This window comes from Rattus rattus, chromosome 1, assembly GCF_011064425.1.
Source record: "Rattus rattus isolate New Zealand chromosome 1, Rrattus_CSIRO_v1, whole genome shotgun sequence".
Taxonomy (NCBI): Eukaryota; Metazoa; Chordata; class Mammalia; order Rodentia; family Muridae; genus Rattus; species Rattus rattus.
The window spans coordinates 192,555,825-192,579,204 of NC_046154.1; the positions used below are offsets into that span (position 1 = coordinate 192,555,825).

At 37.9% G+C, this 23,380-nt stretch overlaps 1 protein-coding gene across 1 annotated transcript in view; it reads right to left on the reverse strand.

The window, feature by feature from the left end:
* The window catches only part of Trhde (thyrotropin releasing hormone degrading enzyme), a 403,812-nt gene that overhangs the window by 32,535 nt on the left and 347,897 nt on the right, over window positions 1–23,380 (reverse strand). Inside the window, exons 13-15 of the mRNA XM_032912469.1 lie at window positions 10,457–10,604; window positions 8,352–8,449; window positions 6,867–6,974 (exon numbers count right to left, since the gene is read on the reverse strand). Coding sequence (XP_032768360.1) covers window positions 6,867–6,974; window positions 8,352–8,449; window positions 10,457–10,604 — 354 coding nt within the window. The remainder of the gene's footprint in view (window positions 1–6,866; window positions 6,975–8,351; window positions 8,450–10,456; window positions 10,605–23,380) is intronic.

The following is a 23,380-nucleotide window of genomic DNA, read 5'->3' on the forward strand; positions in this document are numbered from 1 at the left end:
ATGGGGGTATATGGACGGGAAACCAGGAAAGGGAAAAACATTTGAAATGGACATAAAAAATTTCAATAAAAAAGAAACTATATATATATATGTATGTATGTATGTATGTATGTATGTATGTATATATGAATGATGTAAGCTCTCAGCTACTACCCTAGTGCTATGCCTGCTTGCTTGCTTCTGTGCTCTCCACCAAGATGTCCATGGAAACAGACCTTCTGAAATTGTGGGCACCAAATTAATATGCCTTGTTCATATTGCTTGGTTGTAACAGTTGAAAAGTAGCTAAGATGTCACTCCACTAGACTTTATGGTTTATAACCTAGGACCATGCACTGTCAATTCAAGCCAAGTGAGAGAGTCTATCATCAAACCGATGAAAACTTCTACCTTCCAAGTGTACCCAGAAAATAGGAACTGCTCAAAATACACTTCCTGAACGTATCAGCACCTGCCCTTGTATTAAATGACCAAATTGTACCATAATTGAGCTAGAGAAGGAAACGCGTATGGTTTATATTCACATAGCGGGTATGAAGATTTGACATAACCACTGAGGCTTACTTCAGCACCATAGCTGAGATCTTAAGAAGCTGCTTGAGTTTGTCTAAAGTTCACACTTATTCAGAGTAAAACAAGGGGCAAAATGTAATTCCTTAACTCAATTCTCTGGTGATTGGGGCAGCCGGGTGCTTATCATTCTATATCTAAATTCCCCGTTCTATTCATTCCTCTATAAAACAGCTATGTGGTTAAGCTAACACTTTCCTGGGTAAGCAGTTCTGACTGGAGAATCCATGAATGTAATGTTTGGTACAATCTATGATATGTTCTAAAGGAACAGGACCAGAAATTCCCAAATCTCATAGACTGTTAAGTTAAACTAAGTCCTGGTTTTAGAGGTTGATAATATACAGGTTTTTAAAACATATCCTTATTTTTATGTGCATGGATGCTCTGCCTGCACGTCTATATATGGGTGTCAGATCCTCTGGAACAGGAATTACAGGCAGTTGTGAGCTGTCGTGTGGGTTTTCAGTATTGTTCTTGGGCCCTCTGGAAGGTCAGTGCTCTTAACCACTGATCAATCTCTCCAGCCCCCAGGTATTTTCAAATCAATTTATTTAAGGCATGATACAAAGAATTCTTTGTCCTCCCATATTTATATTCTAATAAAAGTCAAGAAATGGTGGACAAAGGTGACATACAGAGATAAATGCAATGAGTTTCTATGTCTGTAGTATAAGAAGTAACAAGGTATGAGCAATGGGGGTCCGTGTGGCATCTAATTATCATGAAGAAGAAAAGAAAGACAATATTTACTTAGAGACCTAGATTGGCAGTGTTTTCTTAAAGAAGGGGAAAAGAATAAATGTTCTCTCATTCCTAATTTAAAATAACTTTGATAATATTTTTTCTCTATTACCTTTTGAAAACCCCAAACTTACGTAATGTAGGCTTAACACTGAACACATCTAATAAATGTTACTATCTCTGATTTCACTACTTAAAATTCACATTAACCATCACACAGAGGCACACTACAACAAATGCTTGTTTTGTCATGTTTTGTTGTTTTGTTTGTCTTTACTTCATCTGAGGTTTACGTGTCTGAGGGTAGATAGACCCTCTTTTACTGAGCTCTCGCAGCCGGAGCAGTTGATCAGAGAGATGACTGCCACTTGTCTGACAAGGAAGGTAAGGGGTTTGTCAAGGGTTTCTAGTTGAGCAGCCTCGGTTTGATCACAAATGTCCTGTACTCTGGGGAATTCTCTTTGCTTACATCAGCAGTTCCAGAAATGTGTCCCCAGAGCAACTGTACTACCGTTACTTGGGATCTTCTTATAAATGCAGACCATTAGACCCCACTCTACCCACTTAGCCACAAATACTGATGTGGTACCTGGTAAACTGGGGTGCTCAGCTCTGGATACTGCCTGTTGAAGCTTAGAGCCACCAGTTCTTCATCCAGTTATGTATATCTGCTTCTGCAGGCAGCACTTAACATGCATTAACTGCTTTTAGGGTTTCAATATTTTAAACCAGTCTTGGAAAATTATATATGGCAACTCAATCTACAATGAACCAAATGTAGTAGGGGTAGGAATCAGGCTGAAAGGATCAGAGAGCCCAGTCCTTCTACTGATCATCTTGGCAAGCTGCAAAACTTCTACAGGACCTACCTGCATTTTCCTTGGGCAAAATTAAAAGTAAAATTTTACATAAAAACTGGTAGTCTCTTAAATGTAACAAGCATTAAAAGTAAAGTAATTGTTGATCGATGACCAATATTAGTAACATATTAGTGACATTATGAATAATTATAGGAGTAGTGAAGTTTCTGATTAAACTCACAAAATATCAGAGAGGAGCCTCTAAATTTTTTTTCTGGTTTCAAAGGGATTTTTAAAATCATTTCAGTTCAATAAACTTTGTCTTTCGAAAGTGTATGATTTTGTGAGTGAGAGTACATTTGTGCATGTACATGTATGTATATGTGTGTGCATGTATATGTGTATGTATGTGTGCTTTGTATATATGTGCATATGTGTGCATATGTGTATGTGTGTGTGTGTGTGTGTGTGTGTGTCTGTGTGTCTGTGTGTCTGTGGAAGCCAGCGGATAACATGAGGTGGTATTATTCAGGAACTGCCCACCTTGGTTTTTGAGACAAAGCCTCTTAGCCAGAGCTCACCATATAGGACAGGTTCATTGACCAGTAATTTCCAAAGAATCATGGTCTTTGCTTCTCCAGTACTGGGATTACAGAAAGATGCTATCACACATAAAGATTCAATGAATAGAATCCATGTGCCAGAAAAGTTCTCCATTGACTGAGCTAATTCCCCAGCCCCATTTTAAAATATTTTTTTAAAGTAGAGTAAAGATGTCGGTTTCTGGTTTACATGTTAGAAAAGGGCACTGCTATCTGTTGAGTAAATCTTTCATACAAAGTTAATCTGCGTATTACTCGGGGTTCTCTACAGGAAAACAGACATCAGGGGAATATGTATTAGAGAGGGGATTTATTAGATTGGCTTACATTATATGGACTGTGTACTCCAACAATCCAATGTTAACTAACCATCATCACACTCCAAATGCAATTAAAGCTTTGTTGTGCCCTCTAATGCTATTTGAAAAAATACTGTGGGCACACATGTAATTTCAGCTTAAATCTATTACTGAAAAAAGTTATGATCCCTATGTGGCCAATGGTATGGACTCCACTGCATGCCAGCACAGATTGTCAAGTAGAAATTAATCTGCAGTAGCAGAGAACGCTCCATACTTCACTCAGTGAAACTTATTTCTTATCAACTTATGAACAAATGAGAGAAACTACTTCTGTTTTATGGTTTTAATATATAAAAATTAAAAAAAAACTGGTCCTTCTTATTTTTCTCCTTTAGGTGTGAAATTTCCAGGTCTCACAAGCTCTCTCCTGGTTCATATTTCCAAGATCTTTTTATCATTTGTATTGTTCTCTACCGAAGGCTTGGCAATTTGTCTCCGTTCTGATCCGCGGCATCGGCTGAACTTAGCCTGCAAATTGCAACCTAACAAGACCTGAATGCAGCTCAATACATTTTTATGCATGACATCACCATTACAATTCGGCACGCTGTAGCATTTGAATAGTTTAAAAGGGATCAGAATGTCGACTCATCCAATGTATCACCCACTGTAAGTCCTGGCTTTTTCTCTCTGCCGCCATCATCTCCAGCTATTCATGGCAGCCTTTGTTTCCGTTATCCTCCTTGCACTGACATTCACATCTGTTCCATTTTCCTGATTCCAGGGGCTCTGATTGGCCCATCTGCCTAATGTGTCAAGATGCTGAAACAGCTCCACAGCACCTCCTAAGATACGTGAACCTCACGACTTCTGGCTTCATTGTTCTGAGTTTTCAGGGTAAACACACACCTTCCAACCTGTTCTACATGTTATTTATGTGACTCCCAGTGCTCCTCACTTAGATAACTTTTTAAAAATTGCCCCTTTTAAGGTCCCAGGTAAATAATGAAACAGTGAGAAAAGAAAGCTTGTGTGGAAATCCCAAATAATAAATAAAAATATTATATTGAAAAGGAAGAAAGCTAAACCTAGCACATCTGTCAACCATCTTTCCTGGTGTTTGTTGTTCTACTATCAAGATGCCATGTGAATAAATGAGAGAAAACCCTAATCTTCACATGCACTGGTTCGGTGGATATCGTGTCCCCTGCTTCAGTAGACCACTGGTGGGCACACCACACAGTCGCTTAAGCAAAGCTTAGTAAACAGAGTAAACTCCATTCCGCAAATCTGCAAGCCTCCACACAAAAGAAAACAAAGCAGAGATCATAACAGTAATGAAGGAACTGTCAAAAGGAATCATAAAATATTTGGCTCTGCCTTAATGACTTTTACCATGAATAAAGGCAGAATTATCAAAGCCAAAATGAGCTGACCACTTATGCATAAACTTCCATTTATCAAGGAATTATGGGAATAATAGATTACAAAGGCTTGTGAGTGAAAACTAGTATACTTATTAAACTAGGCAGCATCCTGTGTGTGCCACTTGGAATCTCATCCTCTGCCTTACATTCTGGTACAGAGCCACTGCTGCTCCTGGTCCAAGCCTAATTAAGATAGCTTTATCCATCAGGGGAGAGAACAAGCTCCTTCCAAGCAGAAACCTGTTCCTATGGCATGTCCTCCCCGTCTCTTTTGCTATTTTTTCAGAAAATAAACTATAAATGTATTGAACACCATCATCACACTATACGATTAATAGAACTGTGCACTATTAATTTTGAGATCACTTCTATTTGCTTTCCAGCTACCATCGGACACAAAAACTTGCTTAATAAAGTTTTCAGGTAAATCATTATTTTTAAAATTAGGGGATTTTCCACAATAATTATAATTTCTAAATGTGGATGCTAAGCCTGAATGCTCTTTGGAAATTATGATAATATATAGTGTTGTCAAGCACATTTTAATGAAACAGAAAGAAAAACATGTTCACATAGATAAGTTAAGTGAAAGATTAAAATCAATTATTAGTTCCAAAGAAAGGTATTTATTTATAGCCAATAAATACCTTATAAATACATCAATAGAAAACCTTGTAAAAATAAAGGATAAGGCAATAGATATTATAATTTGTAAATATTAATATTGTTCATTCTATTTATTGTATACATGTATATATGATACATGTCCTAATTTTTCACTTTACATTTTAAGTAAATGTTTTTATGTTCTATTTGCATGTGGCAGACTCAGAGGAGGTGAGGACAACAGGCGAGTAGGTCTTATAATGTGTCCAATTCTAATGTGACAGCTTTCAGAAGACTTAGCCCGAAGGATACTAAGTGCTGACGTCAGTAAAATTTTTAAAATGATGACACTTTGGGCCTAGAAAGACAGATGAAATTGAATCATCAACTTAAATGTATGATGGAACAGTTGACAGATGATAGTGACAAAGTACTTTCCCCCTTAACTCGGCATAGGATCAGAAACAATTCATTTAAAGAACGAGGGGGGAACTGTTAGAGGAAGTGAGAAACATTAAAGAATCACTAAACATTCCAATGAAGGCTTTCCCTCCTGGACCGCACCTCTAAACACATCTGCCATTCTTTGGTTTGGACTCAGTGAGGTATTAAATTTAAATGTGAAATTGTTGCTAGGACAATTATCAAATTGTTCCCAAAGCAAGTATTAACGGCTTCAGTTGTATGTTTCTCTGTGAGGTTTTCACTACAAAGACCTACATAAGAGTTAAACCTCTTGCGACCCACAGAACATCATCCTCTAGATACCCTTCTCTTCCCATGAGACTGTTGTTCTGTAGTTAATCATGGAAGCCAGAATCTAATCATACACACACACACACACCAGAAAATAATCATATATATACATATGTACACACATATCATATATATCATACATACACATTTTGGGAAACTGGCTCCATATATATGAAAGTATATGTATGACTATATGTATATTTATATATGTATATATGTATTTAATAAAATATTTTTAAGAAATCAGTCTATGAAATGCCACATTTTAATGAAAGTAATAAATGTGTTATACCTACATATGTCTAATAGATGACACACACATGTGAGTGAACACACACATCCATACACACTGATCTTATTGATATATATATATATATATATATATATATATATGAACAAAGACTCCTAGAAATACAAAGAACTACCATTATGTCAATAAGATGTATGTCTATAAGCCATACAGAGGTATGATACATCTGTCACTTTCATTAAAATGTGACATTTCATAGAATAATGTTTTCTTAAAAACATTTTATTAAATAATTTTAATTTTCCATTTGTATTAATATTATGCATCATAAAATTCTAAGATAAGATACAAGGTTAAGGTCATTGTCGAGGGGCACCCAAAGAGCAAAGGTCTTGCTTACGACCTTTTGGTTTTTAGTTTTTCATATAAACATCAGTTCTGGTTCTTTGTTGATAATCTATGCTGGTGGCTGTGAATAAATATTTCAACCTTTATGAAAACCTTTAAGAGTTTAAATTAAGTTAATTTCTTTCGTATAAGGAAGTTACCAGACTTAATAAAAGGTGACCTCCCTCCATGTATGTGAAGAGTGAGGGCCAGAACAAAGAAAGTTAGCCTAAAGCCTGAGTAACTGTCCCAGGATGAATGTATCATAGCTTCCAAGCTGCTACTTTGCCCACAGTGAAGCTGAGACAATGAGTGTTCTCCTGTGTATTTTTCTTGCCTTGCTTTTCTCTAGTTGATAAGAGGGATGTAGCCACCTAGATCTGAAAAATGCCATCAGAAGTGTAGGGTGTGCTCCAACTTACCTGTTTCTATTGCTGGAAATCCAGTCTGAAATAAGAGTTGACGCCTGCTGGTGACAGTGTTTGTTCCCAAAGCTACAGGCCAACATTATCACTTCCCTCCGTAGCTCTCTGTATGTTGTCAAAGGGGAAAATGGTTAAATAAAATGTTACTATATGAAAAAAATCAGAGAAATTCATTTTGTTTGTTTGTTTGTATGTACGTATGTATTGTTGGATGGATGGATGGATGGACACACAGATGGATGGTTGGTTGGATACAGATAGAAAATACACATATGGGAAAGCCAGAGACAGACAGACCACCATCTCTCATATGTTGGTTATCTCCATTGTCATCTCGATTGGATTCAAAGTTAGCAATGGAGAAATGTCTCCGATATGCCTGTTGTTTTCAGAGATAGAATACTGAAGAAACAAGACTCACTCTGAATGCACATGGTATCATTCCCTGGGCAGAAGCCTAGACCTTATTCAGGAAAAGGGAAGAAGCCAAACTGAACCATAAATTTCACCTCTCCTTGCTTCCTGAGTGTGGACACAATATGATAATTCCCCTCACTCACCCACTACCATCCATGATGACTCCTGGACAGTATCCTTGTGAAACAAGGGACAAAATAAACCTTCTATTTAAACAGGACTGACACATATACAAACTCACAAAGACTGTGGCAACCTTTATAAGACTTGTACAGGTTCAAACCAGACAAGGAAAAATCAACTTTCTCCACTTAGAGTCACTGTATGTATAAACACCATACTCTGTGAGAGATTCCATGCCCAGAAGTCCTTGGCTATCACAAAACTGATTCAATTTTTTGTTTTATTTGCTTATTTCTTTTGTCTTACTGGGTTTTATTTTTCTGTCTTTATTTTCTTCTTTTTCTTTCTTTCTTTTTGGTTTTTGCTTAAGAGAGAGAACCGCTTGCAGTTGGGTGGGTACGGAGGTGGGGTGTATCTAGGAGGAGTTGTGGGAAGGAAAGACCTTCCCTCATATATTTGCATGAAATATGTTGTATGAAATATACTGTGTGGAAATACTTTGCTTCCTTTTATCGCTTATTTTGTTACAGCGTGGAAAAGGTAATTAATACGGTAGGTAAGTGAAAGATAACACAAAATATGTTTAGATACAGAAATCCTGTGGTGCTGAGTAAAGAGACTGAATTAAACTGAATGGGAGTTAAGCACACTGTTTTCTGAAGCTAGTCCTCCACTCAAGGGTGCAGGTACTGATCCCAAGACCACAACACAAACAGCTCTTAAATGAAAACACAGTCCTGAACTGCTTTGTTCTCATCACCAGGCAGCAAAACCTGTGTTGCTCAGCTGCAGTCTCCCCAGGTAAGTGAAATGCAAAATTCACTCCCCAGTGAAATGCAGACTGAGACAAAGGCAGCCTCATGATGCTGAAGTCACAGTGTCACTAGCAGTGTGTATTCACAAAGACTGGGGAAGGAGGAGAACAGTAAAGTAAAACAGTACTCATGTTGATAGGAGGCTTGAACGACAGATCCATTGAAGTTGTTTTTTGGCCATCCAAGCTTGATGTAGGTTGTTGCCACTTGTTTTAGAATGTATTCCTGGGTGGAGAATGAAAGAAACCAAGACGGCATTAGCTTCATTTCTTCCCAAATTCTGTAAGTTAAAAACCGAAATCTCGGTAATTCCACGTAATATTTTTCCTATGCTTTTATTCAATTTACTATTTCAGACATAGAAGATGGTAATCTTTTCTTCTAACTGAATAACGTGCAGTGCTAATTTTTTCATGACCAGTCTTAATAAAGTAAGGAAAATGGGGGAATATTCTGGGTGAGATTCATGCGTGCAGATATGTAGCCACACACAGATAAGTCTTAGTAAAACAATCACCTAATGTGCTTTTTAAGGTTGCATTTTTGTTTATGCATAGTCTGGGTGCCTATAGAAATAGATGCCAGATATGTACAGGTGCTTGCAGTGGGGCAGGAAAGGGCCTCAGATCTACTGTAGCTAGAGTTATAGGTGATTGTAAACTACCCAAGCCAAGGCTGGTAATAGAACTGCGGTCTTCCAGAAGAACAGCCAGCAATTTTAATCTCTGGGCCATTCTCTTCAACTGAAACAACTAATATTTGTACATTTTGCATCTCTAGAGGCTCCTCCACACAAAGCTGTTAGACTGGCCCAGCCAATAGGCTAGTATTGTGGAAGAGAGGGTGCACGCAACACTTCCTTACAGTGACATAGTATCACAATTTCAAAAATCTGTTCACCCAATGGTGCATTTAAATATCAAAGCGGATGTAAGGTATGCTCTCCCTGACTTTAATGTGATCTTAGAATTTTATCTAAGGAATGAAAGCACTAAAAATTACAGTAAGAGCATTGCTTAACTTTTATTATAAGTGAGGACTCTAACAAAAACTATACTATTCAAAAGCATAAACATACACAAGAGTGTATTTTGCCGTTTTAGGAGTTTCACACCTCGGCGACTCTTTGTTAGGGACAAAGGGAAACTAAGACTTTCTCTAGCAGATAAACATTATCCCCTAACTCAAAGGACACATTTCTTTGCATGTCTGTTGCTAAGGGCTTGTGCAAATCTAACAGCAACGAACAGGCAAGCCATGATTATTCTCAATTTTAAAACACTAAGTCGTCGGAGTCACCTTGATGAAGCCTTTGGGTAAGAAGAACAGGAGGCCACGAGGCAACTGGGATGAACATTAGACAACCTAGATGGTTCTAATAACAAACTGAATCGCTGACAACCCATCTTTGAGCAATCTCAATCGTGTGTGTTAATTCGCAGACATTATGTCCTAAGTCGCGGAATCATTTCATAAAGCACAGTGCAGGTTCTTAAAAAATATCTGAAGGAAAATTTACAGCGCACTAGAGTCATTGTGATAAGAAAGCAAGGAATGAAAAGCTCATTAGCGGTACTTAATCCTGATATTTTTTCAAAATGATCATTGAATCCGATTAGGTGCTCTTGGCAGTACAATTTTGGCTTCCTGGACTTTAAGCTTAGAAAATCTGGTCAGGTACCATTTTGGAATGTGTGTCATGCTCCGTGTCTGCCTGGATTATCTGTTGTTTGCTGCCCTGTATCCCCCTGGACCCAATTATGGATGGGCTTTGCCCTCAATGTTGATCTTATCCTTGTTAATTAAGGAGGTGCATTGAATTCACCATGCCCTTTTGGATGAAAATAATGACTAAGAATCTTTATTGAAACTGTCTATATTCTGTTAAGTTTTCTGGGATCTCTCCACTCAGGTTAAGTCCTTTGTGAACAGAGAGCCCTTTAACTCTGAAGAAGTAAGTTTGAACTTTTATGGATTTGCAGTGTACACCCTTTCTTAAATTCTCAAGCACTTAAGCTTAATTGACACTTTTAGGCCAGAATAAAAGGTACCTTGTGTTAAATTTCCTTTTTCAAGTAACTGTCATCGGAATTGCATAGAAAATCAGGACAAAAATAACAGCCTACACGAGCAACGAGGAAATGAAATAATTCAGACTCAGTTGCATAGAGTGCAAAATAAGAAAATAGTTTATCTTCTGAGTATTAGAAAGGAGAAATGCTATATTCTTACATTGAAGATATTGTAGTTCTCCATGCGGTCCAGTAATTTATCCAGAGGATAAAGAGCTCGGCTGGCAGCATGCCAAGGAAGAAAATCCTTTTCCTCAGAGAGGTATCTGATGATCTCTAGGGGAATATTCTGAGGCAAATAGCCTGCCCTGAACAGTCAAAAGAAAGTTAATGTTAATTAGATACAGAAAAGATACACAGTAATGTGAAAATGAAGATTTTACTTATGCAAATAAAAGACAGAAAGCAAAATTCATCATAGTCTGAGGAAAGGACACTTAACGATATAAAAATAAAGTTATCCTATTTTGAAAAAGCAATGGCTTATTAGGGTGCCAGAGCCACAAAATACATGCAGAGTCAGAGAGCTAAAGTGTTACAAGAATACGAACACATCAGAATGGGTTTTTGTAAAGGAGAGAACTATGGAATTTGAACTGAGCCAATAGGTATTTCCTTGACAGAAACTCTTCAGGTAAAATAAGTAATTGAAAGTAATTGATCACTAGCTTGTGATGCCCTGTAGTTCTATGTAAAGACTTTTAGTTCATACTGTTCTTTAAAGGATGGCTAAAATTAAACTACCTATTTATGTTTTAAATGTGTACATCATATAATATAAATTAGTTTTAATTTGATGCTTTGTGTATGTGTGTTTGTATACATGGTAGTGTGGTATGTTATTGCACGTGTGTGCATACCACGATGCACACGTGGCAATCAGGAGATATCTTTGAGGGTCAGTTCTCTCTTACTCACTACTATGAATGCCATTCCAGTTGGCCCATGAGTTTACAGCAAATCTGCTTTTTGCCTCCTGTTGTGGTAACCTCTCCAACCCAAATAAGCCCATGCAAAGAAAACACAACTCAGTTACTATGAGTACAAGCTTCGTGCCTAGATTGGTCAGCTCTGCCACTGCCCTACTCCAGCTGTAAGATCCCTTATAACTTGAGGTTTCTCCAGTCCACTTACTTCAGCTCTATTTTCCTTCCACCTCCTCCTCCTCAGTTGTCCCCTTCTCTCTCTTCCCTCCTTCTCCCTACAACTCTTCAGCTCCACCTTCCCTTCCCCTGCCCAATCACTGGCTCTTGCCTTTAATTTACAAGTTAACTTGGGGAGAAACTTTCTGATGAAGTCACCTGAGTATATGATTCACTCCTCATCTTAGGCAGCCCCTCTTAGGGAAGCAGAATTAGCACCAAAATACAAACAGCACCAGGGCAACCCACAGCCTCTTTTCCCTCAGAGGTGCATTCTGGGATAATGACATACACGCTACAAAGTCAAGATTTTTAGTTTAGGAGGAGGGTGCTGGGGGTCTGAATTCAGGACATCAAGCTTACATTGCAAACACTTTACCCATCTCACCATCTTGACAGCTCAAACATAAAAGTATTTAGTACATATGGAAATGAAGTGTTGGAAAGTTATCTGAGTACATTTTGTCTGTAATTTTATCTATAATTCTGTAGAATAAAGAAACCAAAAAGGTTAATATGTCTTAAATCTCCCATGAATCACATACAAATGTGAAATGGAAGTGACATATCTAATAGTTTATCAGAAGATGGTCTTGCTCTTGATGTCTCAACTTTATTACCAACATCATGTATTTTATGAGACTTTAAAAAATATCCTTAATTACTGCTACGGTCTAAATAATGGTGTCTTCTCAAATTCTTATGTTAGGAACTTATATTCCATGTGATGGTCTCAGTGGTGAGCAGTTGGGTAAAACATGACAGATTAACCCTCATGGATGACTGGGATGAGCGATAGAAGCAGCACTGTTAATCTGGCTTCTCTCTGCTACTATTCTCAATTAGGACAATGTTTGAATACATATACATATAAACTTTTAGTAGATAGATATATAGATAGGTGATAGATAGATAGATAGATAGATAGATAGATAGATAGATAGATAGATAGATAGATAGATAGATGATAGACAGAGAGATGAGAGAGAGATGAGAGAAACAACCAAATCATATTTATTTTCTTGTGTGTGTGTGTGTGTGTGTGTGTGTGTGTGTGTGTGTTGCCTTCATGTATGTCTCCGCACAAAATATGTGCCTCATGCAACAGAGCACAAAAGAGGACATTTAATTTCCTGGAACTGGAGTTACAGATGATTGTGAGTTTTGGAGGCTGGGAATTAAACCCTTTGGAAGAGCAGCCAGTGGTCTAACCATTGATCATTTCTGCAGCCCAGTTTAGTCTTGCATTGATTGTGGTGTTTCTTTGTTTGGTGGATTGCTTTTTGTAGAGAAATCTTATTTGTGCATAATAAAATGTGGTCCAGGGTAGAAGCAAATTTATCACTCTCATTTACACATTTTCATAATATTTAGTACTTAATGTGATATGTTAAAACTAGGATATAGGCAAATATATGCAAATATTGTATTACTGCTGTGCCTATATTATTTGCAATTAAAAACCAACCCTGGATAATGACTTGAATAGTTCTCAAAAGGAAGTTAAAAAAAGCCTGTGTTATTCTACATATTTTGATATAGCTATGACACACGATCAATCATAGCTCATGTAACTAATCCTCATTTCAGAATTTTCTAACAGCGATTGTTGTTTGAAACACTGGTTTCTATAATATCGTCCTTTGCAATTTATATCTCCTTGTATAAATAACATCAAATTAACTACAAAACCATGGAAATAAGTAACTATCTTTTAGCTAAGATTCTTTTTCAATAATAATTACAGTTTGTGTTCTTGGGTTTGTTGCCACACAAAAAAGAACATCATTTTAATAACATTGTATGCCTTAAAGATCATTTTCCAGAAAAACTTCCCCTCTTCTGGTTGGTCAGAAGAATACAGGAGGTCTCTGGAAACAGTTCAGGGTATTGTCATTTCTTTCTTTTCCTTCTAGAACTTGAGGGTAAGTGCCAATTGCTGGAGACAGCATATACTTTGTGCACAGGTCATAATATCCAAGCTAGAACTGACCATGACGGGTACTGTACAACCGAGCCAATTACCTATAGCTAGAGATGTCATAGCCCTGATGTACTTTATGGGGAATACAATTTTCTATATAAAACTGATATTAGAGAAATAGACCTGAAATGGAGAAAGGGCTTAAAGCTGATTTTAAATTAATGACTCCTGTACAATTACAGAAACACATTCTCTCTCTCTCTCTCTCTCTCTCTCTCTCTCTCTCTCTCTCTCTCTCTCTCTAACAAAGTTAAATGAAGAAACAACCTTTTGGCACCAAATACTTTAATATTCTCCTATATATTTACAATAAAAACTGCTAAAAATTTACAAGTTTGAAAACTTGAAAAAGTTCTCAAAGTAGTTGATATATTTCATTCTTTAACTGCTAATATATGCAAGTCTAGGAGGCAGGACTCACATGTTGGTATTTAAAGACATCTAGCATTCTGCAGCAGAGGAAGGAAAGTGAGGCTAGCCTGGTATAAGTCCCACATAACAAACACTAAGGCGAGGAAAGCAATCATTACATACAGAAATAGAGCAATTTCCGTTTGAGGCCTTACGACAGGCATTGTTACCACACAGCAAAGCCTGAGTTTTCTGCTTCTTCAGAGAGACCATAGTCCCTAGTGTTTCTGTTAGTTAGGCATAGCCCTGTGACAAGGATCTAGTAACATAATATGAATATGAATCACTACCAGGGTTAGTGTGACTTTATATTTAATATCTCTCTGGAACCCTAGAGTGTTGCATGGCAAATCCACTGGCCTATTCCAGACCTATTATACTAGAAAAAAACTACTATTTTATTCGACCCACAAACATGCCAAGATCTGTTTTTTTAAGCATTTAACCTTCTCTAATGCAGTCTTCAAAGAGAATACGAAGCAGATTACACTCAAATTACCCTCATTCTGCCACACTACCACCATACGTAAGTAATTACCTAGTACATAATTCAATATACTTGCATTTAACTCTGCTAGATCAAAATATGTAGCTCCCCTTAATTGGCCAAGAAGATGATCAGCTTCGTTACAAAATGACAGAGAGTGGAAGATAATGTTGGTTACCTAGCTAAGATGCGTTTGTGTAATTGTCTGGTAATGATTCGGTGATTACTACTACTGATAATAAAATCAATGTAGGAAGAGAGAGTGAGGATCCCAGGGAAGGGAGCACCACAGTAGCCTGGAGAAATCAGCACAGTAGAGAGCATACAGGTGTCCCGATGCTGAAATACTTTCCTTCCACTCACATCACCAGGGGTAAGTGTTGCCAGCTAGGTGGGAGGATAACACGACTTAAGGATAGCCCTCATGTACTTGTATTTACTAATACCTGGGGAAATGTCTGATCTGATGCCTACTCTATCCACTACTGTGGTAGGGGTGGACATAAGAAACCAGAGACAAGGCAATGAGGAACATTAATGACAAAGCTCATTCACAGGCATCAGACAGCTGCTGGTCCTTCCTCTATGGCCCCCACACCTTTCCCCTCCTACCTCAGCTACCCTCCTTCCTTTACAGTTCATGGAGCTTGCAATGAAATACATCTTTAGGCATACAAAACAGCATTTTTATAAGAAATAGATCAACCTTGGCAGGACCAAGGGCTTCCCCTTCTACTGGTGCCCCAACAAGGCTATTCACTGCTACCTATGCAGTTGGAGCCCAGGGTCAGTCCATGTATAGTCTTTGGGTAGTGGTTTAGTCCCTGGAAGTTCTGGTTGCTTGGCATTGTTGTTCATATGGGGTCTCAAGCCCCTTCAGCTCAAGAAGGAGATTAAAACCAGGCTATATTAGTCGATTTTCAAATACTCTGATCATAACTACCTATTTTCACCTATGATTGGTGGTGCTATTGAGAAACTACTCTGAATTCCTGTGAAGATTAACTCTTGGATCATCAGTGATAGCTAGCTTTCATATAAATAACTTATTTTTAATATGTTTTTAAGATAATTAATTTTTCCATCCTTCAAATCTATTGGAAAGCAATATCCTCAGAATATTCTGACACTACACATACACACTCTCATACACACACTCACTCACATGTACATTTACTTCTTAGTTGAGAAATCACTTAAAGCTAATAAGTAGCTTACTACATATTTCACAATATATGAAAAAGACAAAAGGCACTATTCATGTCCCTTAGGCACCAATGTTAAAGTGTTGCTGAAATGCTCAATTGAAAAGATTTACTTTTTTTGTTATTCTTTAATATTCATTATTAAATGACTTTTGTATGCTCTCTGTAGAAAGATTTTATAGCTCAGATAAAATCCCCAATAGCACTCAGAGCATAGAATAAAGGAGAGAAATTATGGGGGAGTACCTCATTCAGCCAATTGTACAGCTTTTGAGGAAAAAGAAGTACAATCCATGCTTTGCCGAATGATTGTCCTCAAAGATGAAAAGAGAAGTAACTTTTTGTAGCTCCAGTGAATTCAGAATATGAGAGGTGGCACAGGAAATAGTTCTCCAAGCTCGTCCTCCTATTCCTATACTTCAAGTAAGCCAGTCTGAAAATTTACTTAGGAACCTATTTCTGGGCTTCTGTAGCACTTAGAGCCAACTTCTATTATAACTATTATAAATAATTTGTATAAGCCAGGAATGGGGGTGCATGCCTTTAATCCCAGAACTTGGGAGGCAAAGGCTAGTGGATCTCTGAGCTTGATGTCAGTATTGTCTATATAGTGAGTTCCAAGAAAACCAGGGCTACTCAAGGCACCCCTGTCTTGATACTGATGATGATGATGATGATGATGATGATGATGATGATGATGATAACGATAGACCATGTCACTGTTTTATCAAAATATTCTTTTAATTCACAGTGGTCAGCGCCTTTAAAATGGAAGGCATGTTTCATATATCTTTTAAGCTCATATCTTAAAGCAAAGATTCACACTATGTATTTGATAGATATTCCTTAAATTAGTCCAATAACAGTGTGCATTTAAAAAAATTTAAGAGCATTTGCCTAGTTTTCTTAAATTTACACATCATGATTTTCTCGAGTAAATATTTTCAATGGATAAAGGGTTGCAGAAAATGGGGATATGTACTGGAATGATACAGTATTTTCTCAATCCTCTCTGTTATTAAAATATATAGATAATCAACTCATTGATATCTAGTCAATAGCTTTTAAGTGTTCTATTGAAGAACAAAATAGCTTCATGGGTAATGAGAGGACAGGGCCATTTAGTGAGCATCTAAGTTCTTACTGATTAGCAAACTATTTTCCTGAAAGCAAGAACGTTATATTAGAGATCTAAAATGCTCTCAAAATTCCATTTTTGAATTAAGCTTGATGCTTTCCTTCCATCCCTCCTTCCTTCCTTTCTTTCCACATTTATTTGCATTTACTATGCTTGAATTACTACAAAATACCTAATAATATAAGCTAATAATACCTAATAATGATATAAACTGTTATAGAAGTTCAAAGTGAAGCATGCTAGTGTTAAGGGTGGAAGGAGGACAAGGAGGGTTCATGCCAAAATGTCCCAACTAGATGGTGGCAGTATTTGGGAGGTTGTGTGATCCTTCCATTGTGTGGTCTCAATGGGGCAGTACAGGAAGTCTTTTGAATGTCCTATGAGCTTCTTGATGCAGCCTATGGTCTCTATCTTCTCTGAGGCATGAACACAGGCAGTGACAAGTTTCTGCCCCATCAGTTGAGATGCTGCCACTGCTGCTGCTGCTACCAAATCTTCTATGTCATGATGAATAGAGGACCTCTGAAACCATGAGTTGAAGTGAGTTCTTCCTCACTTAAGTTGCTCTTGACAGGCAATTTTGTCATAGAGACAAGAGCAAAAGGTACAGTCAGACTCTGTATTCATCATTGAACATGTAGAAGAGACATAGGGGGAATCACGACAGAGAAGAGGTCGTGTAACTCAAGGTTCCTTTACACTGGTTAAAAATGTGACCTTTCACTTGCAGTCATGAACAGTAGGAAATAAATTGATTTCCTTCTCCTATTTTTCTTATCTGCATTGTAAGTTAATAATATTTAAATTGAAATGACTCTTAAATTGAAGGTCCGTCAAATGAGAAAACTGGCTGGGAGACAATATTTTTGGTCAGCAAAAGTTAAATAGAGATTACAGGAAAGTAGAAAAAAACTGGCCTAAAGCGGTAAGTGCTTTATTAACTTACTAGGAAAGCAGATACACATTTGCAATTAATATTGAAAGAGTTGAGCTTGTTATGCAGGTTGTCCTCACCTGGCCTTTGCAAGCACCTTTGGCTTACCTCCTGGCCAACGAACACGGGCCGAGCCACAGCAGAGTAGCTGAGGCCTGGTGCATGCTGGGTAGTATTGTCCTATAGAGCAGTGCAGTCAGAGGGAAATCCATCCTCCTTGAACTTTTGTCTACCTCTTCGGCAGCCTTCTGCTATGACGGGATGGAATTTGGTATGATATGTGATACCTATCCTAGACACTTCAGCACTTCAGGCCCACCCAGTCTGCACACCAGTATGTGGGCGTCTACACCCAGTGCACAGCACGGACTGAGATTGTTTCTCACGTATGATGAAAGTCACTGTAAGCTGGAGAATGATGTGTCCCGATGTATGCTTTAAAAGTTTGACTCTGGCTGCTGTGGAAGACAAACTCAAATGTGCTACATGATCTTGCCTGACAAGAAAGAAGCTAACTATGGTTTCCCAATTCATCCACTCATGCTATGCTGACTTCGACATGATATATTTAGTAAGTGAAATGGGTGGCAGGAAGCCACAACCACTGACTTTTTGACATTTTCCAAGAGAAAGATTTGCCTTTGAAGTCTTAGTCTTCCCCATGCAAATCAGATATCATAGGCGAGACCAATAATATATCCTTTAATCAATGAGAAAATATATTTGAAAATAGAATGCACTCTGTATCCAGGAAACTACATATTTCTATCTGGGCTAATTAGTAGAATTAATAGGAAATTTAAATTAAATAAATATAATGATTGAGTATAAGAATATTTTTCAAGATAGTTTATGATTTCCACAGGAAACAGAATTCCTAAATCTGTATTCAGTTCTGTTTATTTCTCTGTGAAGTTTTCTGATAAAGTAAGAGGCTACATGGGAATAAAATAAATAAATAATAATATAAAAAGGAAGACTTTGCAGAGGTGTGGCTTTATTGCCACAAGGATATTAAATCATTTACCTAAAGGCCCGTAAGTCATGGAGTCTTCTAACATTCTATATGACTGCACTGAGTGAATTCTGTGACTTACAGGAAACAAGAAAGGAGAGAAAATATCCCTCAAAGTAAATAACTTAAAAATAACCTGGTTGGTTGACAGTCTTGCTTTTCATACACATTTGATTATAATGCACATGGGCATTCAAATATGAGAACTCTCTGTTTTTTTCTTCCATCCAAACTTTTCAGAAGGGCCTGAGGATTTGTTCTAATACTGTTCTGCTGGAAAAATATGTTTAATTCACCACTGTTCAGTATTTTGGTTAAATGTCTCCTTCAGATCCTGGAGATAAAGGCTCTATGAATGTGATTTTATTTGTGCGTTTTAGACAGACAGGATACCTGAATTCATATTATCAAGGTAGATGCTAACATACAGTCATATCAAGTACCTCTTAGGAAATCTCTAAGTGAATGTTTTCAATCTTTGTCAAACAGCAACTTGTCCCAAACCAAAAGGAAAAGTAACCAGACAGGCGTACATACACACACACACACACACACACACACACACACACACACACACACACACACACACTTCAATCACCAATGACCAACACATATGCATCACTCTGTGTGTAATAGCTAAATGCTGTTAGTTCTGTATAGGCATCAAAACCATACCCAAGGCACAGTTCAAAACAGACTCTGAAAGACTACCTAATGTGTCAGTGTCATACTTTAATTGAAGGTAGTGTTAGTATTTAACCCATTATCGTTTTTTTTTCTTTTTTACCAAATTCATGATATTCCTACCACTGCTTTAAGAAGATTTAAGTCCTGGAGAGTGACACAAAGAGAACCCAGCTCACCTAAAACACCTCAGGAGGAAATCTCAAAAGAACAAAGTCTGCCACCAGTTATCTACAGAGGCATCAGTATAGATGTATTTGAACTTCAATCTCTAAAGTCCATGATAGCAGAAGGAAGGAGGACAGCATTGTGTAAACTGTAAAGAACTGCACAAATACGGATAGCTTTAAGAATGGAGACCCAGAACTAGACTTGGGCTGCCACATGTTCAACATCTGTATTCCAACCTTGATTTGTTCTTTCCATCAAGCTACTAAACCCACATACAGAACCCAACACATCCATTTTCCCGTAGGGACAAACCACCAAATGATAGTGTAATTGCCAAGGGAAAATTATTACACTCTTCTGAATTATCTCCTTCATAAATCCCAGACAAGTCAAACAGGCTCTGTCACAAAAACGACAGGGTAGCTGTACAGCGGTGTGGGTTCTACACGCAAATTCCCATAAATCTCTGAGCATCGCCACTCGCCAAAGTCATTTTGAATCATGTGTTTAAATCAGGAGTGGGAAGCAAGGCTGACAGTGTGCTGGGGACCACAGAGAAAACCACCAAAAAGGGAAGATTGGCTTGGTTATCAGTAAGCAAAATATTCCAAAGTATTCCATCACCTGTCTTACAGACAACTGCATAACACACGGGAAACATTTCTATCATTTTTTAGAGTTAAGCATTGTGTTCTATATCATGCACGAAAATACAGCATTTTTTAAAAAAAATTTAATAACAATTAATGGGCTATCCTCACTTCCCTTAAACTAGAGAGCTGTCATTAAGTATAGAGAAGCACATCAAAGAAACAGGTTCAAGCAATACAAAGTGATGGAAAGGGGACAGGGAAGAATCCACCTCCTTTGTGTGCTATGCATTTCCTCCTTCTATAATCTTAGTGCAATATCCGGTACTTACAGAGAAATGAAATAGCTAATCTAACTCTTTATGACTTAAAGTGGTATTTTCCCACCTCTCAGAATATCGTGCTCCATTCCAAATTAGAGGTAAAAGCTAGCCGGAGTCATTACAGATGAAATGGGGGAAGTAAAAATACTGTTTTATTGCCACCGAGATAGAAAAGGGACTTCAAATGTATAATTCACAATATAGGAAAAGATACGTCAAGAGACGAAAATGCATGTGCCCATTTGTAATCACCTTTATACAAACAGGCATGGCCATCATGTTTGCATCCTTTATCTGTATTACAATATGAATTGAGGACCTGGAGAAATAAGGGACAAAGCCAAACACGTTGATGGAGACACAAGTGAGGCAAGGTAAGTGGTAGCATCCAAATGACGGTAACCGCTTGTGGAAGAATTTGTATGTCGACTTTGAGATTGACCTGAGAAGCTTCAGTTCATGGAATTAAAATGCACTGAAATTATCTGAAATCTGCTGCTGGCTCTGCACACTATCATAATAACACATTTTTTTTTTGTTCTGAGTGCTCCAAAATATTTTGCTTGGAACATTACAGCATACCCTGAAACAGGGGTTATCTGAAAGTCAGTACTTTTAGTTACATAACATTCTCTATTTCAACAGCAGCTTCAAGGAATAGCCGTCCAACACACAGTGGCTGTGTAGAAATATTTAATTAATGCTGGACTCTGATGCCATAAGTGGGAGACCTTAACTTTTCCTTGATTTTCTCTAATGTTAATAATGTTCACCTAAAACTTGAGAAACATGATGATGATGATGATGTTCGATCTGCTGAACGATGATTAACAATTAGAGGACAGTAACAATATAGCTTTGCCTCATTCCAACAGTGACACTCATTAATTTTAATTATAGCCCCTTGGTTGAGCCTATTCTATGGCCTGAGAAGTCACCCTCACTTCCACTTATCAGAGGTAATTTTCTAAAGTTGTCACAAGGATAAAAATGCAAGACAATAACAATGTGCCTGGTGTTTTGGAAAAATTATTCACGTGATTCCAAAATATGGCTCTCAAACCACATGGTCATCTGCTGCGCAAAAACCATGTTAGTGTTTTAAAATGTACTTCAATGATATTTTAATAGAAAATATGTAAAAACAGGTATTTATCTCCAGCTAAGGATCAGTAGTTATATGACAATTCCAGAATCTTAGTTAAGCCCTTTCCACAGTCGCTTACTCTGTCATGCTAGCCAAGTAGTCATTTTCAGAAAAATGGCGTTTCACATTAAGTAGTAGAAATTTAGGATGAAATGTGGCAAATTAAGGAAGTATTTTAATGTTAACCACTCTTCAATTGTTTCACATGTGTAGATAGTGCATTAAATCATACCACTAAAATCATTAAATCTTAACTCTCTGTCTCACTTCCTCTCCCTCCTCCGGAAATTCATCCAGAGCCTTCACCTTCTACATTCATCGCTTTTTAAAATGTTTAAAATTTCCACTCAACTCAATTAGGGTTGCTTGCATGATCATAGGTGGGGCTGGTTTATTACACACGTAGCTGCATAGGCAACCAGCTAGTGGCAGGACCACTGAAGAAAGTGATTTCTTGTCACCTTTAAATGCAATGGGCATGAGAGTTCCCCAATCTCAGCATATTAGTACACTCGGACTTTCACACTTGGCAATGATTCATGCAAAAACTAACCATGGGTCAAAGTAGTAAGAATAAGAGAATATTTAGGGGGTTGGGGATTTAGCTCAATGGTAGAGCGCTTGCCTAGCAAGTGCAAGGCCCTGGGTTCGGTCCCCAGCTCCGAAAAAAAGAAAAGGAAAAAAAAAGAGAGAATATTTAGCACTAGATCCTAACATGGTCATTGACATCACCTCTACCAAGCTGTGAGAAACTAGAAAAGAAAAGACAAAAAGTCATTAAAGCTGGAGGATGGGCTGTGGAAGGCGTTATCCCGGACACGCCATGCTCTTTCTCTCATGATGTCATTGCATCAGCTGTGATTCCTGCAAAACCCACGCAAAACTGAGCCCTTGAACATTCCCATCGTGAAAATGTACTTTAAAAATGAATCGTTTGGATTAAAGTACCCAAAGCAAACTGGTGTGCTCCATGTGACTTAAAGTTAGCTTCAAGGATTTGTACCATAACTCCTCACCTATGGAACCTTGCCTCAGTGGATCAGAATGTCCCTTACCCTCCGTCTTTTCTAAGAATTCCTCTATCCCAAGTTCTTCTGCTTGCTTTCTTCAAACTCTCCCTTCATAGAAGGCACATTTCTTTGTTTCAATTATTTTCTATCTTAATTGCACAGATGGGTATTTTTTTTTTTTTTTTTTTTTTTCGAGCTGGGGACCCGAACCCCCAGGGCCTTGCGCTTCCCTAGGTGCCTCTACCGCTAAGCTAAATCCCAGCCCCAGATGGGTATTTTAACTTTTTTTTTGACATGGTGTAAAATTCTGCCTCGCCTGTAATTACCGACCCCTTTTTCTCCTGCCGTGTTTCTCTAGTCTTTCCTCCCAGGTTGGCTTCATTATCATTCATATTTGAAAGGGAGTTTTAGAGGCCATGAGTGACTGCTGATGGTGCATGGCTAAGAGAGCAGTTGTGGTGAATAGATTGGAGCAGACGTAGTTTCCACTTAGGGTTGTTATTTCAGACCCAGTTCTGATCAAATCAGCGGTTCCATCTGTTTGGGGGTATATCTCTTCTCCGCACTCCCATTTCAGACAGGCGACCAAGTGGTGTGATGCGCAGTTCAACCCTGTATTTTGCAGGTTCTCATTGTGGTGATTTAGCATTTAATTGTTTCTTCCAGCTGCCTCAATTTATGGTTGCCAAGCCAATTGTCACGTATGTATCTTCCAGCACACCCCTCATACCCTCTGCCTCCCATGAAAATGAAGGTTTTACATGTCTTCCCTAACAGACTTGAGTTTTTTCCCTGCTGTTCCTTATGGAGAAACATCCAGCACCGTCACACTGCATGCATCCA